Consider the following 19,416-nt stretch of genomic DNA (forward strand, 5'->3'; position numbering starts at 1 on the left):
CAGCCCATAGAACCGCTTGCGGGAAAGTTATGAAATTTGGCACACTGATAGAGGACAGTCTGATCTTGAATACTGTGCAAACTAATTTTACTTAGTGCTTGCAACAGACTTAAGGCTGTATCTCTGCAACGCTTTATCGTATGCAGACCAAACTTGGTACATGTCATCACAAGCACGACTTGAGGCTACTTGCTGCGTTTCAACGCAGCGCCACCTACTGGTCCGGAGATACGAAAAATGCCTATTTTGGCTTATAACATCTGAACAGTTTGTCCAAAAATCATAAAAGTGGTCTTGTTAGATTCAGGCCGTCATGCCGAGTCGACTGACCATATCGACAATTTTAGGCGTCGATCATTTTGAATTTTGTACCAAAATGCTGCATTTTATGAACGCATGATTGTATCGTTTTGAAACTCGGTATGGGTCATCAGTACGATGCCATGAAGGAGCCTGAGAAGTTTCAAACAAGTGCCACCTAGTGGTAAAATTAATTTTTCAAATGCTTAGAACTCTGGGTGTGGTTGACTTATTTTCACAGGGCTCATCTCCTTAGGTTCCTGAATCCTTGCCGAGTCCAACGATATCAAACATGCTAGGTTTCGCCTTACGGTTTGTGTAACGTTGTGATTTAGCGCTTAAAAAACATTTGTGCCTCTTGTTGGCGCTATAATAGAACAAAACATGAAATTGCCATTGACTTCAATACAGTATTGTGATATAAAATGCTATACTTAACGAATGGATTGGTGTAACATTAAGAAACTCTGTATGTGCCATCGGCACCATTCCTTGAAGGTACTCAAAAGATTTTGAGACAGCACCACCATTCATATAATCTCACTTCTGTATTGGAGGAACAATTCAGCAAGATAACTCATTTGTCTTTGCTACAGGAATCAGGTGATTGAACCAGGATTTAATAGCTCATATTAATTTTGTAGCCCTATTTGCCCCTATTTTAAGATTTTCATAGATTTCAGCACAAACCTCATCCAAGCACTCAAAAAGCACATAACCCAGGTGCAGCCACTTACTCTAAGCACAGTTCTCAAACAGAAGAGCAGCATGCAATTTCCGCAACAATTTATGTAGACTTCAATTTGCGCTCCATGAGTACTCTCCAGTCCTTCTTGATTGTTTACACTCATGTTGGCAAAGTTCACGATGTTAAATAAATAGATGATACAGAGTTTGGTGGTGGAGTGAAAGTAGTTACGCTGAACAGAATATATGCAGAGGAAAAAGTAAACACTGAAAAGATTAACAAAACGGATTGAGCTGCAAACCAGTATGCTGTCCACTGACAATGAGATAAACAATAGAGGAGAAAACAGGCTGGAGCAAGATACTAAAACTTTCTCACTATATGACTAAATGAAAATAAATGCTTTTCCAATATGTGATGGGAAAAGGGAGTAGAGCAAGTTCTGCAAAAGGCGGATTCAAACCTTGAGTCGATTTGCGTCAAAACTTACTACCACGTGCCTTTTTGGTACTGTTGATGAGCCAGCGTCTTCCGTAACTTTGTCTGGCCCAACCAGACGTCAGTGGGTGGAGTTAGTGTAAATAGCCTCTGCCAACAAGTTGGGCAGAGTGCAGGTGCTTCCGAGTTAATCACAAACTCTGGATCAAACCCAGAACACTTCATTTATATTGAGCATTGTGAGCCTGCTGAACCTGAGCTGTATCAGGATGGATTTGCAGGGTTTTGTCAACTCTAAACCTACACTGAAACACAGAGGCTACGTCTACATTAATCCGGATACATTTGAAAACGGCGTTTTCGTTTATAAACGCTGTCCGTCCACACCAGCGTTATCAGGTGTTATCGGACGTTTCAGTGTGGATGAGAAACTTTTGAAAAATGCCTGAAAACGCTAAATTCACCTTACTGCGCATGCGTAAAACCTTACAAAAGATCACTGAGATGATTCAGAGTGAAAAATAAATACTGAAGTTATCACACAATTCTTCTGACAGGATAATTTTATTTAGTAAAATATCTCACCATTCACTGATGCGGTCCAGGTCGCATGCAGTCACCATATGTTTGGTCTAAAACGAAACTGCTCTCATGTTTTGCTGCAGGACAGCAAATGTGAGTAAATTCTGTCATCTTTGCAGGACTGTGATATGAAGAGTGTGCAATGTAGAATATTTTGAGCAGCAGTGTGAAAGTGAATATCTGAATATCTATTGGTACAATATGCGTCACATGACAAAATTTACGTCATCGTTTTTAAATACCACCGGTTTCACAGTCCACACTACAACACGAAAACAGCGTTTTCAAATGTATCCACTTTGGAGTGCGTTTTCAAAAAAGCTTCGTTTTCATTAATAAAAACGCCTTCTCAGTGTGGACGGAAGGCCAAACCGGAGAGAAAAAATCTACGTTTTCAGAAGAAAACGTATTAGTGTGGACATGGCCAGAGTTTGTTTAACTAGCTTCATACAAAAGGCCACTTAAAATCCATCTCTGGTTAGATCGGGTGAATCCAGTCACACGTGGAGATCACAAAGATTGGAGATTGCATTTGTGGCATAAACATGAATGCATTCTGATGCACAACAGGTGAATGACTGTCCATTGCAACGGAATAATGGTTTGCAATTTTGTTAGCTGGGTGTAATAAACACCATGTGTAAATGGCAATCTGCCTCTGGGGCAATTTATATGACAGTGTTTTCAACTATAAACGGAAAACTTTTTCTGCATTTTGGCCATTAATTTACGTGACAATGCTGATTTGGAGACCTGAAAACACAAACTTTTGAAAATGATAACGATATCATCTCTGTGTAAACTATAAAAATGCTCATTTGTGAAAACGGTGACGTCATGCGCATGCTTATTATGTGTTTAGTATATAGGTGCATAGTGTTTCTTTACTAAGTGACAACATGGCAGATGTAGCACATCCGGATTACATTCATACTACACACACTCATTCTATATAGAACATACTTTTTTAACGGTCTCAAAGTAAGTTCAAATTCAAATGTAGTACCTACTCAGACAGTACACAATTTTGGACACACCGAATGTCATGGTTAAAATTGAAATGTTTGTTTGTTTGTTGTGTGTCTCCCACCAGCACTCATGCATGCCGCGGTCTTTGGTAACGTGACAGCCATTATCCAGCGGATGTACTCACGGCGCTCGCTCTATCACACTCGAACCAAAGACCTCAAAGACTTCATCCGCGTGCATCGGCTGCCCAAGGCTCTCGCGCAGCGCATGCTGGAGTGCTTTCAGACAACGTGGTCTGTCAACAACGGCATCGATGTCAGCGAGGTAGGACTTAAAATAACTTTCAATAATCTGTGCGCGCACATTAATACATTGTCAAAACAAGTTCAGAATTTATAAATAATTTTACTATGAGTGTGGACAGTGTGTGCAGTCATGTGGGTGTTATATTTGAAGGAAGTCTTTTTTGAAGATGTAGCTGTATGAGAGCTGCTGTTCTTATCTACTCATTGAACACTTGGGTTTTCTTGGTTTCTGGTTGCCAAGAGTACGAATATCTTTTTTGTTTTTTCAGATAACAGTTAGTGAAAGAGTCGGTTAACATATAGAAATTTTTGATGATCTTCAACCTCAGCTAGACAAACTATTGTACAAGTTTTGGGTTTGCCGTTGTTCTGTTGTCAAAGTTTTGACAATTTTTATTTAAAATTTTGTGTGCAATTGTCTAGCAATAAACATTGTCTAGCGATAAACATCAAAATTAAATGTATATAAAATAAATAAATATTAAATTGGATTTGTAAGGAATAATGACCTTGAAATATACTATATTTGTGGAAGGTGCCTCTTCTGAAGTGCACTTATTTCAAGGCAATAAGCACAATTAATTCAATATTACATGACTTTCAGCAGAAAATGTTAACATTTACAGAGAATGCATTTTGCATTCATCATTTCTCTATGTGAATGTTACGCTTCTTAATAGGAAAATGCTGGATCTCCCATTGACCTGTAGCATTTAAAAATATAGCAAAACTAATAAACACTTGGAATTAAATATCATGCTCATAGTATATTTTATGCAATTTCTAGCTTCTCTATGCAACAGTTGGTTCCAGTCCGCATTGCATATTATTGGGCTTCTTGATATTAATGATGTGATTTGATGCATCTGTCTAAGATTAGAGCGTATTATCCTTTTCTATTCCATTTTCACTTCACCATGCTCTCTTACTATCTCTCATTCTGTTTCACAATCCCTCATGTCTTTTATAATTTGCTTTATTTTCTCTTTCCACCCGCCTCTCGTTCACTATCTCATCCATATCTGTCGTGCTCATAGACAAGAGATTCCATCTTACACTCACAATGTATTTAATGAGTCCAATTCAAAACACTCGTTACATAACTCATAACCCACTCTCTCTGCTTTGATATTCAATGTAATATCCCATTAGTCCAAGTCCAAGTAGAAGACTGATCTACAGTTTTTTTTGATAATCAAATGTAAAAAAAAAAAAAAAAGAAGCTTTTTGAGAATGAGATGTGTACTCTTAAAGTACTTAAAATAAAATATCTTTGTCATTTCCTAGCTTCTGAAGGACTTCCCAGATGAACTGCGGGCTGACATTGCCATGCACCTGAATAAAGAGCTGCTGCAGCTGCCTCTGTTTGAATCGGCCAGTCGAGGGTGTCTGCGCTCTCTGTCGCTCATCATCAAAACCTCTTTCTGTGCTCCTGGGGAGTTCCTTATTCGCCAGGGTGATGCTCTGCAAGCCATATACTTTGTTTGCTCGGGTTCCATGGAAGTGCTTAAGGACAACACTGTGCTGGCTATACTGGGTGAGATTACACACAAACATATACACAAACATATATACACACAATCGGCCTCAATGAGGAAACGAGAGCACAATGATTTTTGTACAAAAAAAAAAAAAAAAAACCTTGTGACCACTGCGACATAATGATGTAATGAAAGATTTGCGCTGAAATTTGCTCTGGTTGTGTTTAAGAAATGCTTGTTTTTAATAGATGACGCCCCAAATGTTCTTTTGAACTGTTTTGAATTGTATATTGCATTTAAAACAAGTTTAAAACAAGTCAGCCTGCTCAAATAAACAGATTGCAATTCCATTTGGTGCCACTAGTGGCGCTAAAAATACACACATTTTATAAGTACTTATTTAATAAAAGTGGTAACCAGGTAAAACCTTTGAAATTAAAACAAAACAATTACATTCAGACTCAGATGTCATTTGTAACACTACAGCTATAGTGCTAAGACATTTCTGGGTGTCAGGCAAGCTGGCTTTTATATTATAATTTCACAGCAATTTCAAAACCCATTTAAATTTCTCCTACCTGTCACTATTAATTGTGCTTCCTCTGTGAGATTGAGACAGGCCAATACAACAAAAACTGCCCACACACGCACACATACCATCCATTAATATCATTGTATCATTTATGACACAACTGAGACATTATAAATGAGCTAAATAATGACTCTTTTAAAGCACCTCATCAAACAAACACACACTCACTTGCTTAGCGGATCTCATCCTCCCACTATCTGTAGTTCTCATTGTTTCGAGGGAGGATTCCCATATAATTTTCAAGTCTATTGAACAGTAACTATCCCCTCCCCCCTTTACACGGGCACAATTGGCGCATTGGCTTCATTTTCTCATTAATTGTCTTCCTTTGTTATGCATATTAATGCATAAATTATCTGTGAGATTCAGCTACTGCTGATGATGTGGCTATCTACGGTTTCTTACATGACATGCCAAAACATACAAGCTCAGTTCCAAAATCTAGAGAGGTGCCTGCTTAGGCAACTACCTTCTAAAGGTGCGGTCACATTTACTGTTTTTGTAAATGTATTCTGTATTCAGTCGGAATAAAGTAATTTCAATAGGAATCTGTTTCAAGCAAGGGTGAAAAAGTTCCACATGCAGATATTGCTTGCAAGTTGGTCAAGCGAATTTGTCATGTTGACCAACAGAAAGATGCTTGGTTTGAAATGGCATTCTGTGTTCACTGCTACACTATTGACAATGGACCTTTTTGCCGTGAAATTATGCTGATATTTCGCTAATGTGACCTCATCTAAAGGCAACATTCTAACTGAAATGAAAGTTCATAAGATATGGACCTAAATTATCAAAGATTTTATTTCAGGATGTAAATTTTACAACACAATATTTTTGTAATCATCCAAATAGCATTAAAATCAAACATGTAATTAACATAATATTACAATGAACTGCACATACCCAGCAATATGCTAAATTATTAACATGTTCATCACACAAAGTGCTCTTAGCACAAAGTGCACCGGAGTTTCGACTCACACTTAGTTCAAAACGTTAACAGGTTAACAAGCTAACAACACAGTACTCTATAGAGCATAAACAACACACATTTTGTATCTATGATTTAGGTATTAAATGAAACATTTATAATCTGTGTTTCACGACTGGTCCGGCATCTTGAAAGGATTTTTTCACTGAGCTCATAATAATGCATTCTGAGATTGCCTTCTTAGCCAAAACAAGATATCTTAGAAGGCAGAATCATTTTGTCTACCTTTTGGATTACTATGATCCCTTAAAAATGATTTCTCTGTTGGCAGCTTTCATAACAGCATCTGATACCTACAAATTCCTCTTTTTCCCCATGAGCTATATGCTGCTTTTGAGCAATTGACTGACCCAAGAGCCAATAGCTGGTTGAAATATGAAGCCTGCATTCTGATGTTACCTTGTGGTTTCATGCCATAAGAGACATTAGGAATCCAGCTCAGTACTTGAGTCTGTGATTGCTATTCCATGCACAGTGTCTGTAGTTCCCACACTTACATTCGCATTACTAACATTCTCTCCAGTCCTGTACTTTAAAGTTTATGTGAAGGAAAATGTTGCCACACAAACATAACACTACAGCATAACGTGCATATCTGCGGGCAGATCTAGTATAGCCAATCGAATTTGAGTCAATTGATCGCGTGAGTTAACAGAGATATTTTCTGTTTAAATTTTGGAAATGTGTGAATATCACTGCACTGCACTAGAAAAGGTCAGTGCTTTTTATGGTATTGTAGTGCTTAATGAGCTGGGCAGGCAGCCCAGATGTGAAACCATGAGGATGCATGATTTTGTGACCTATGGTCACTTAGCCTACTGGTTGCTGCAATAACCACCCTGTAAGTTACTTTTTTATAACAAATAACAATAGAATCAGAAATAACGTCAACGTAAATGTCTTCTTTCTTCTGCAAATCTAGTGATATTACACAATGCACCCTGATGACGTCTACTAGCTAAACATTAAAACTTTCAATTAGGCTGAAATGCAAAAATATACAGTTCATTTAACACATGCTGAGCCCTATAAAACCTGTAATGTATTGGCAGGGATTTGAGAATAATAGTTTTAGATATTATTATTATTATTATTTAGATATGATTAATATAACTATCGATTTGTAATTAGATTAGATTAGTTTAGATTAGATTAGATTTGAAGCCAACATAGATAATGCCTGCTGGAGAAAAAAGTCAAGTCAAGTCAAGTCAAGTCACCTTCATTTATATAGCGCTTTTAACAATATGGACTGTTTCAAAGCAGCTTTACAGTGATAATAGGAAATTAAAGTAACAGAGATTGTTTTGGCTTTACAGCAGCTCTGGGATAAAGTTATTGTCCGGCTAAAGTTAGTTTTGATTGATTCACTTCCGTTGCAAATATCATTAGTTATTAACTTAGGGGCCACTTGCACAACACAGTTCTAACAGAAAACCCTTAACGCGCTCCTGCCCGCTCATTCACAGAATTATTTATCGCTTCCGAGTAGCCATGTGAACCAGAACTATTTTGACAACATTTTATCTGTACAGAGGTAAAGGGAAGGAGAAGGGTGGCCTTCACAGGGGAGAGACTAGTTGAAACTTCGGGACTGCGGTGTCGTCGTGTCCAGGCGCAGGTCCTTCATCAGATCTGGATACGGCCTGAATCCGGCAGACTGCGGTAAACCTCAGGATAAACAGAGAGACTAATATTAGCATAGACGCCATTCTTCTTATGATGTAACTAGTGATGCACCGATGTGAAAATTGTGGCCGATACCGATAACCGATATTAATATTGCTGTTATGGCCGATACCGATATTTACAGATGTCGATATCTCTGAATAGAAAACACATTTTTATGATAATCAAATAAAGAGCTATTTTCCAAAACACATTTTTTTTTTTTTTTACTTTAGAAATGACTGATATTGGGCACCTTTACCTGTGTGCAAAATATATCATCAGATTTTCAAAAAAAAAAAAAAATTTGTTTAAAAATAATTTTTTATAAAGGATACAAGTGTGTCCTGAATTCACACTATGAATAAGGATGAAAAGGCATTGCATAGGCAATGTCAATGTCTGAGAGTTTTGTATAACATGCTCATTGGGTTTAAATGGTGAGATTTACAAGTGCTGAAAAACTGTGCTGTTTTTATGCCTCCAGCCTAGTTCAACGATTGTGTAGGCTGCCTGTACCTAACCTCTGTCATTAAGGGGGACGACGACACACATGCATTATATTGCATTGCATATAATGTGTGCTGGTCAACTTGTCTAAAATTAAGAAACCCCTAGAAAACAGTAAAAATAAATAAAAAGAACATAGGAACATTGTGTACAATTAAGATATTCCAATATCCAAATATGATACTAAATACCACAGGGAAAAGGGCTTCTATTCGTGACATGCTGTCTTTGCGTTTGAACATTGCACATTTTAAACAGGACAAGCATTAGCTGAATAAATGTTAGCCAATACAAACATATTTATAGAAAACAGTTGACAATGAATAGACAGGAGTCCAATAATAGCATAACGAATCATTTATTCTAAAAATAATATCAAGTATAAGTTAGATGAATCCGACATATAATGAGGGCTGTGTTAACAGTAATACGTCCGTCATTTAACGAATTTTAAAAACAGGGATGGATAATACAAAATGCTTTCTGACATTTTGACAGAAAAAAAAAACAAGCAAGAACAAAATTTAAACTTAGCCCGTCAATTTTCATTTTACAATTATCTTCTCTCTGTGTGCGCGTGTCCGTGTTTGTGAGAGAGAGAGAGCGCAGGACTGATACAATGGTACTTTTTAATCTAGAAGTAACGAACGCGCTAGTTTTCATACAAAATAAATATGTAACATAAGTAGGTACTTTAGTTATTATTAACACAATAACGTAACGCATGAAGGCTACGTTTCTCAACACTGAGAATGAATAAATAAACACCTGTTTCTCCAGACTTGCGCATATCGGTAATCCACAAAATCACACGTGGTGTCGCTTTTGAGAAAAATCTAATTTGAACGGGCATCAAATATCAAGCAATATATTCGAATATCTACAAGTCAAAAAACGATCAGTTAAAAAAAAATGCGGCATGAAGAGGAAAAAGACATACAAGTCGCACTGAGTCGCATTTATTTTGAAATTTATTTCACACACAAAAAAAATAATATGTTACGGATGGGACAGTTCTCCGTTACGGACGTGAGCGCTCTGAAAGCGGCACTAAGACTGCTTTAAAACTTTCACAGAGACCTCAAACAGAAAGCACAAAGCCTGTCTTTAAGTTTAATTTAGTTTTGTATTAATTGTATCTTAATTTTGATCAATGTTTCATCAACCAATTGCCTGGATTAAATAAATAAGAAGTAAATAAAGTAGAAAATAGATAATCATGACACGGAGGCGCCGGCACGTGAACCTGGAGCTCGTCTCATAAATTAACCGAAACTCAGGTATAAGGTAGCCTACTTGCCTCACAGACCTGAGACATATATAGAAAGCTTGAAATGTGTACTTTTAAACAGAACAATTCAAAACGAAAGAAAACTTATGTCTGCTTATGTCATCCGTATGAAATGTGCATTTCTCTCAGGCGTGTTCACTACTGCGAAGATCGTGAGTCAGCATCGTCAACTTCTTCTTTAACTTCACACGTCAAATACACAGGAATGACTATCAGCCTGTTCACATCGGCCCTATTTTGACATCGGAACGATACCGATCTGTAAAAAAATGACCATATCGGCCGATATTATATCGGCGGCCGATATATCGTGCACAGTGGTGTAGTGGTAAAAAAAGAGGTGGGTAAACTATAAATTCTGGTGGACCACGACGTGGTCACCCGGAAAGGTGGGCCACTGCCTACCGGTGTATGTGTATCCTGATGACATCGCTATAGGCTATCATTTGATGGTACTACCAAGAGTATTACTGGTTGTTCCCTCATCATAGGTCACACAATCACTATTCAATTCATACATTAATCTAAGTTCTTGTTAAAGAGACTCAAAAAGGAATAATATGGTTGAAATCTATAAAGTTTACTAAATCACAAAAATATTTAAGAGAGATAGAGAGGGAGGCTTATATCCAGGGCTTCCAATGCAATGCACTTGTACATAATGATTAGGGATTTGGGATTATTTTCACAGTCGATTAATCTGTTGAATATTTCATCGATTAATTGATTAGTTGTTTGGTCTATCAGAAAAATGTGGATCAGTGTTTCCCTATAAAAGGGAAAAGTATTTAACCTGGTGCAGGCTTGATTCCCTCTGAATCTCTTGTACAGTTGGGTTTTGACATGCTCCCTACATTAAACCAGCTGCCTGTAATGAATAATAAAAAAAAAAATCTCTTTTTTTGCATTGTTTTAATGTTGCGGCTGCGATCAAGTTTCATTCTCGCGCAGCTTGTTTAGTAACTTCACGAGCGTGTTTTCTGCTACGTGTGTGCGCCGTTCTCTTTGTTCCGTGTGTGTGTGTGTGTGTGTGTGTGTGTGTGTGTGTGTGTGTGTGTGTGTGTGTGTGTGTGTGTGTGTGTGTCGGCGCGCTGCGCTCTCTGCTCAATGTTCTGCTCCGTGTTTGCGCTGCGCGTTCTGCTCTGTCCTTAACGGCACAAATGCTCGAATCATGTACCGATCGGCGATCACGCACTGGAAAAGCAAAGTCCGCTCAAATAACGTGAAATTTAGAGGTGGATAAAATTTAGAGGTTATCCACCTCAATGTAGAGGTGGATAAACGCACTTTGGAGGTGGGCAAACGCTATTTCCGAATTTTGGGAGGTGCGTAAACGGCGTTTACGTGCGTTTAGCCTCCACTACATCCCTGATCGTGCACCACTAGATGTAACGAGTACATCAGGATTTATGGGGAGTGTTCCCGGTTCCGGCTGACCTAATCTATGCAGCCTAACATTGAATTACAGAAGTTTATATGTTATGTGTATGCTAGGTCAAAGAGATGTGTTTTTAGTCTAGATTTGAACTGACAGAGTGTGTCTGCTTCCCAGACAAGTTAGGAAGACTGTTCTTTATGCAGTGATATTCTTGTGACAACTAGCCCCGGTCTATATTAAAATTTTATGATTTCATTAACAAAAAAAAAATCTGTGCCTCATGTTTTACAAATGTAACACATTGCTAAAATTGTGAAATAACGTCTGAATTGAAAACAGATTAAAAAAATATGGCTCTAAAAATGGTCACACCAGATACATAGATCAGTGATAAAATGCCTTTGCTGATATCCTTAATGGCTTGTAATTATGAGCTGAATTTACATAGGACCTTTCAATGTCATGCAGCGCTAATCAATTCGCTTCAATCCCATAGATAAAAACACAATAATAAAAACACATACGTAATAGGAATGATAGGAAAGAAAAGCATGTAAACATGCAAATTGAAAAGAAAAAGAAAAGAAAAGCTTGTGGTTTTATTTTAAATAGATATCATTGTTATAAGTAGATTTTGTTTATGGGTAATTTAATAAAACTGTGCTTACCTTTCTGCTTCATCTGGAAGGATTCATGGGAATTGTACATAGCTTAAAAGGCCCTTCAAAAATCCTGATGGGAAGCTTTTAGAAGTATGATAACAGCAGGCGAAACTGCCTTCGGCCAATAGCAGTAGGAATCTTCATAATAAGCTCCTAACCTAAATGTGAATGATAGCTAAAATACATATTTACATATGCACTTTTTTTTGCTTTAAAGGAAATGGTTCACCCAAAAATGAATTTTGTCATTATATACTCTCATGTCGTTTCTACAAAACTCATTTTAGTTAAATCGTGGCCACGGATTAAGAATTCATTCCTACGACTTAATTAGTTATCTCGTTTTAGTAATCCATTGCCATGTTGAACTAATTTGTTCCCACGTTTTGATTCAACTAAAACAAGGGAACAAATTATTGCAACATGGCCATGATTTAAATTTCATTTTATTTTATTTGACAGGGACAATGGACAGTAAAAAAACGGTCCCAGAATTAGCCACAGGGCTAAATTTCATCTGCAGTCCCTGGGCAGAAAGTATCATTTAAACGAGGGGGCAAATAATTATATTGTGCGCACTATTTACTTAAAACGAGGAAACTAATTAGTAAAACGTGCTGAAGTATTAGTAAGTTGTGAGAACAAATTGTTAATTTGTGGCCACAATATACTTTTTTTTTTTTTTCACGTGTCATGTGTGGGGCTCCGTACCTTCAAAACCAAATGTTAAAAATAAAAAAATTATAAATTGTAGGATAAGGTTTTGTCTTACAGATGATGCAAATGTCAAAGGAATATGTATTTTAGATTTGGAGACTGCACAATGTTTGTTGCTGCCATATGAGTTGCTGTATGAGTCTTAATCTTTGGGTTTTGCTTACACATGCACACAAGGACAACCTCCTTCATTTCTTCATAATCCAAGGATTGTTTTCATAATCATTATATTATGTGATGCACCAGACCGTAGGGGCCAATGTTATGGGCAATTGCTGTCCTGTTTGAGATGTAACATCAATGCAGCACTGTCTCAGACATCGTCTGTTTGCTTTTGAGGGTATTAGGTGCCTCCTGTTTTTTTTAACTGGAAGACAACAGCTGTGAGCATTGATGGACGATAAAACTTTTACTGTGTTTTTCTTCTTTTATCTGAGTATGGACCAGTTGGGCCATACATATTTGTTGGACTAAAGATAATGATTTGTACTAGATTATGCGATATGAGGAAGATAGCAAGCATTATTTATATATAACATTTATTCACATGGTGCCTTAAATGCTGCTTCAGAACAAAAGGCAAAAAATAAAAAAATAAAATAAAATAAATATATATATATATATATATATATATATATATATATATATATATATATATATATTGCCCTTTGCCCTAAAATAATAATAATAATAATAAAGTGTGTGTGTATATATATATATATATATATATATATATACACTTTTTTTATTATTATTATTATTATTATATATATATATATTGTATGTATGTATGTATGTGTATATATATATATATATATATATATATATATATATATATACACACACACTATTTGTCATTCAGTGCCTACAGTTAATCTGGAAATAAAGGCTCTCAAAAGGTCACAATAAACGATGAGCCGAGCTCTCGCTGAGCTAAAGGTTCCTGTGTGTGTGTGTGTGGGGGGCTCTCTTTATCTCCAAATGCCTGGACTCTATTGCTCTGATCAATCAAATATTGGCGTGCTGCTAGGCCACATCCATCTCTCTCTCAAACACTAAATAATTGATGGCTAATGCCTTATTAATGTACTTTGACTATTAATACAGGCTGACACATGAGAAGGCAAGAGCCATAGATCTCAACACACATGGAAAATAATGTAGGAGGGACTGAATCAAGCTATGAGAAAAGGAACATGCAGTAAGAGGGAATAAACGCATCAAGACACACTTCCTTCACTCTGCGCACTAGAACTACTGTATGTTCCAAAACATTCTACATACAGTAGACATCATTTACATGATGCCATTGGGTATATATTGTCATATATTAATCTCACACATCCAGTTTCATTACAGTGTGAATTGACCATTAGAACATAAGATTTATAACCCATATTTAGGCCTGTATTATAATTGCAAATCCATTTGATTTACACAGTTTTAACATTAACTAAAAATCCATATGTGATGCACACATGTCAGTCATGAAACGAGCAACACTGAAAAAAAAAATAAAAAAAATCACGCCATAGTTTATCATCAACGATTTTAAAATTTGCATTTATTCAAATAGTCTGAAATCAGCATAAATCTGTTCATCGTGAAAAAACAATTAAATGTATTAGTATAAAAACTAATTATTTATATTGTTAGTTTTGGAACAAGCCATTAGAGATAGAAATACAAAATTTAATTTATTTATGATAATTATAAACCTGATTAATTTGTATTTAAAACACATTTAGTTTATTAACACTATTACAAAAATCTTACTTGTTTCATTTATGTTTAAGTTTTTGTAAAACTGTATTCCAAATTCCAATTTTAAATGGAATTAAAATACATAGATCATAAATTTATGCGTAAATATTATTTGAGTGTAAGACTATTGTCTTCAAAGGAAGAGGAAATGCAGAGCTGTGAATGAATGCACACATGAATGCATGTTTACTCACTGTCATCAAGAGACTATTTGGAGGATGTGCGTTTGATGTTGAAAACACACCACCTGCACACACGCAAAGTAATGGCACTTTCCTGTGGCGTTATCGATCTGACAGCTTGACCCGGGGATTCACGGGGGCTCTGGAGAATACTGGAGAGAGGGAGAATAAGAAACAAACAGACAGACAGACGGGAAAACAGAGAGACAGCAGGAGAGAGAGAGAGAGAGAGAGAGAGAGAGAGAGAGAGAGAGAGAGAGAGAGCAAATTGGCAATGACTGATAAAAAAAATGAAGCATGAAATGCAAGCGAATGATTAGTCAAGACAGACAGCAATAAACACTTATTCTCAGAACCAGACCAATATATACACGCGCAGACGTCCCTGAGCTGCAGTTGGAGTGGGAGTGATTGTCTTAATTAAAGTTGTGATATGAAATGGCTTCCTCCACCTAGACTCATGTCACCTTGCAATGAGATTACACTTGTTATTGCACTGTAGAGCTACAGTCTGTCGGGGCTGTGATGTGAACGAGAGACTGAATCTGAAAGAAAGAGAGTAGAACGCAAATATATAAAGACAAGGAAAGGAGGAAGCAAAAAGTTGGAGAGAGAGATTCCTGTTAAGGCCCTGTCACATGACTGACGTCAATGTTGCTTGATGCATTGAACTCTATGGATTGAAGCGTCAGCTACAGTCTATCCCATAATGCTGCAATGCATGCTAGTCAAGCTCTATAACATGGAGGCCAAAGTTCAAACAATTTCAACTTTGACCCCATTTCCAGCTGACCTTTTAAAGCGCAGTCAATAATTACCGTCAGTGACAGGTCCTATGATTCATACATGCTTTTGGCTCTCTAACGAGGTCTTCTAGAGACCAAAGCAACCAATAATAATTATAATATAGATCTTGGACACCTAATATAACATGGCTGTATCCATCTTCTTCCGGTTTGGGGAACTTCCACTCAAAAAGTCTAAAACAAATCATTTCAAATCATATGGTTGCTCTACAAATAATCCTTATCAGCCAGTTTGACTGAATTTGCTTCGTTTTATTTTCAGACGTTAGAAGAATACCATAACGCTTGGTATTTTGCTGCGTTTTTTTCCTCCTGATTATTTTCTTTTTTTCTTTGTATTCTGCTGTAACAGTATGACTTTCACATGCTTCCTTCATTTTCCAGCAGGATTTGCACCTGCCCATACTGCCAAAAGAACCAAAACCTGGTTCAATGACCATGGTATCACTGTGTAATTACTGTGTGATTTCATGTAATATTCTAATTTTTTGAAATCCTGTTTTCGTGGGTTTTATGAGCTGGAAGCCCAAATTATGTACAAATAAACAACTAAATACTTGAAATCGTTTAAGTTCTGGGCCCTGAATCTGTAATCTATGGAAGTTTAATGTTTTGAATGGAATTATGGAAATAAATAAACTTTTCCATGATATGCTAATTTTTTGGAAAGGGTCTGTATGTATATATATATATATATATATATAATTAATATTAATATTATTATTATTATTTAATATTTTTACAATATCCACATCAATCAAAACAACCAATGTGTTGCACACAAATCAAAAACAATAATAATAATGATAAATAAAAAATAAAATAAAAAGTTTACTCGCATGGGGAAGCAGAAGAGAACAAGGGGTAAAAGAGCAACAAAAAGATAGAGAATGAGAGAGAAAGGTGCTTTTGCCAGCCGAATGAAAAAATATAAAACAATCTGCTGTAATTGGGCTCTGACATGTTATCTTAGAGACGAGATATGTTGAGCTTTTGTAAACATGACAGTAGAAACATGCAAACACACGCACACATAAACACATGCGGCAGATGCATTTTTACCACACCTGCTTACTTGAAGGATGCACATATGGTCCACCACCCATCTCTCTCCTAGTGCTGCTGAACTCAGTTGCCTCCACTGTGTGCCTTCCCAGAATGCACTGCTTTGACACTTCAGCACACTTCAGAATTTGTCACTGCTTTCACAGTCCCTTTGCACCAAACAAGAACATATTTTTAGCCTCAATGCTGCCTTGTGTGCCTCTCCTGAGTCTTATTTTCAAACCCAGAACAGAAACTTTTTTTTTGCTTATAATTTTAGCATCTAAATTTGATTGACATTCTTAGCTTTTTTGTTTACTTGTCTCTACACATTTACACAATATATTGGCAAGATGCATATGCAACTTTGATTGCGTACTTATGAATGCTACATGACAATGCCTGTTTAAGCCACATCAGAACCTTAAAATATACTTGTTACAACTGCAAGAGCTGCAAAGTGTCCATTTAGCATTTTAGCCATTTAAAAACCTAGAATAGACATTTTTACTGTTCAAAGTGGGGAAAAAATATATTATTCCAATATTGGCCTATTGAGTACAATTAATTCAGGTGAGATGATTATATAAAAAATATTTTGGCCAATATCGATACAGCCACAATACATTCTAATCCAAAGGATAAGTTTGTTAACTAAAATTAAATACACTAACAAATTAATTTATATATGCTTTTCTCAAATAGGAAAAGGGGACCTGATCGGCTCGGACTCGCTGACAAAAGAGCAGGTGATCAAGACCAACGCAAACGTGAAAGCTCTGACATATTGCGACCTGCAGTACATCAGCCTGAAAGGACTGCGAGAGGTGCTGCGCCTCTATCCTGAATACGCCCAGAAATTTGTCAGCGAAATTCAGCACGATCTCACCTATAACCTGCGGGAGGGCAGTGGAGCTGACGTGAGTGATACTTGCAAGCACACATGACGGTATTCAGGGAAAAGAGCAACAATCTTTCGATTCTACATATATGACTGTAAAGGTCAAGGAGTGTGTGCATACAATAGAGCTTTTTTTAGCCTGAATCATGTGCATGAGGGACTGAGGCAATTACCTTGAAAGTACAGGTCAGGAGTCGATACATCGCCTCGGATTGGATTATCAATATTGTACGGTTGTGCTGTGGAGCTGATATGAGTCCTATAAATAGTGCATCATTCAAATAGACAAACATAATACAGTCACCTTCGTGAACATGTATTATGGTTCATATTCTCTGCTGTATCAATTTTGCTTCAGATTTTTATCAAAAAATAGAAACACGTTATCTAAAATAAGAATATAGCGCTATAAATAGGGATGTATAAATTAATAATTGTCATCATTTACTCACCCTCGTGTTGTTCCAAACGTGTCTAATACAGAATATAAAACATTTTTAGAAATGTTTTTTTGTCGTCCATACAATGGAAATCAGTGGTAACCATAACAGTTGGTTACGGATATTTCTCAAAATTGCTTTCTGCAAAAGACATGAGGTTGAGTGAAGGATAATACAAATTTCATATTTGGGTGAACGATTCTTTAAATTTAGATGGTATATCTCAGATAAGCTGGTCTTGGAGGAATTTGATGAGAAATGTTTGAGTTCATAATGTGATCTCTGCCTTTTGATTGCAGAATTTGGGATCTTGAGAAATTTGAGACTATTTCTTATAGATTTCTAGAGAAAAATCCAAGATTGTTGTTTTTTTGTCTCTGGATAACAAAATCTGATACTTCTTACATTAGAAGTGTTTTTCTTACATTAGAGAATATAATTCCATTGCTAATTTAAAGTGACGCTCATGAACAGACAATTTTGCTAAATGACAGAACTGTCTCTCTTGTTTCTGTACTCTTGTATTTGGTGTTGTTTGATAAACACCATAGTGAATGCAAAAATCTCAATGGCTGTTTCATAGTGTAAATACTGTTTGACTTCTCCATGACAATTGAATTAGAAAGAGAAAGTTGCGCATTTTAAACATTACAATCCTCATGATAACATTCGTTAACTTTACAATAAGTAAATTCACTTCACCAGCTAATTACTCCCCGACAGCGATGCCATAGAAATATACAGAGCGACCGCAAAAACGGAAGTTCAAAGACACTATTCTAAAGATGGCTGCATGCTTGTTTCTCTAGCGCTTAAGGTCTGTAAGCATCACCTACAATCAGAGACTAAATTAGCATCGTTTTTAGCATTTTATGCGTTGTTCTGAACACACAAATCAGAATTTTCAGACAGAACATTTGTGTTGGTGTGAACAAGTCATTTAGGATTTTTTTTTTTTATGAATAAAAACGCAAAAAAAATGCGTTCCACTTCCACAAGCCCAGTTGACCATAGTGATTTTGTGCATGTAGAGTGCAGAGTTACTCAATGAATTCATGAGCCGTGACCTACAGACTGGAGGTATGCGTGTGTAATGCTGCATTACCCACATCCACAACCAGCAGAATACAAAATGGTTCCCCATCTGCTGTCTTTGGCATCTTTCCTTTCTTTGGCACATTCTTTAAGTCAATGTCCTTTCCCTGACTTGGATAAAGCCGCTACCCCCCTCATCTTCAGGATGCACATGTTTTGCTTGTGCACAAGACCCCTCTCATGCGCCCTCACACACACACGCACGTTTTCCCAGCCTTGAGTGTAACTTGCAAGGACAGGAATAGCAGCAGGCTGCGGTTTGGAGTGTGTGCTGATACTAAGAATAGCACAGAGGGAAGGCGGGGACTCCGTGTTGGCTGGGTCCCCCACCCCTCGAGCTAAGATTGGATCGTGGCAGATAAAAATAGCTCTGAAGCGAGAGGCACGGGGCGGGGGGAGAGGTGCCTCATTTCTCTCCTTTTCACTTTTTCCTGCAGTGCTGCTTCTGCAAGGTGTCACGTGTAGAAAGATATCGCTGTGTTTGAGGAGAGAAAGAGGGAGATCAAGTAAGAAAAAAATTCATTACTGTTGGTTGGTGGAGTGGCCAGTAAACAATGTATAAAAGATACTTCAACCTTACCTCAAATGACCTACCTCAAATCGTGCGTGTTG

General features: G+C 36.9%; 1 protein-coding gene across 2 annotated transcripts in view; it reads left to right on the forward strand.

Moving 5' to 3' along the window:
- The window catches only part of kcnh3 (potassium voltage-gated channel, subfamily H (eag-related), member 3), a 129,516-nt gene that overhangs the window by 101,236 nt on the left and 8,864 nt on the right, over window positions 1–19,416 (forward strand). For both annotated transcript variants that reach the window (XM_084421634.1, XM_084421635.1), the window contains exons 9-11: window positions 3,102–3,301; window positions 4,570–4,819; window positions 17,074–17,288. In XM_084421634.1, the coding sequence (XP_084277760.1) occupies window positions 3,102–3,301; window positions 4,570–4,819; window positions 17,074–17,288 (665 nt within the window). The remainder of the gene's footprint in view (window positions 1–3,101; window positions 3,302–4,569; window positions 4,820–17,073; window positions 17,289–19,416) is intronic.

This window comes from Rutilus rutilus (genome assembly GCF_951802725.1).
Source record: "Rutilus rutilus genome assembly, chromosome: 10".
Lineage (NCBI taxonomy): Eukaryota > Metazoa > Chordata > Actinopteri > Cypriniformes > Leuciscidae > Rutilus > Rutilus rutilus.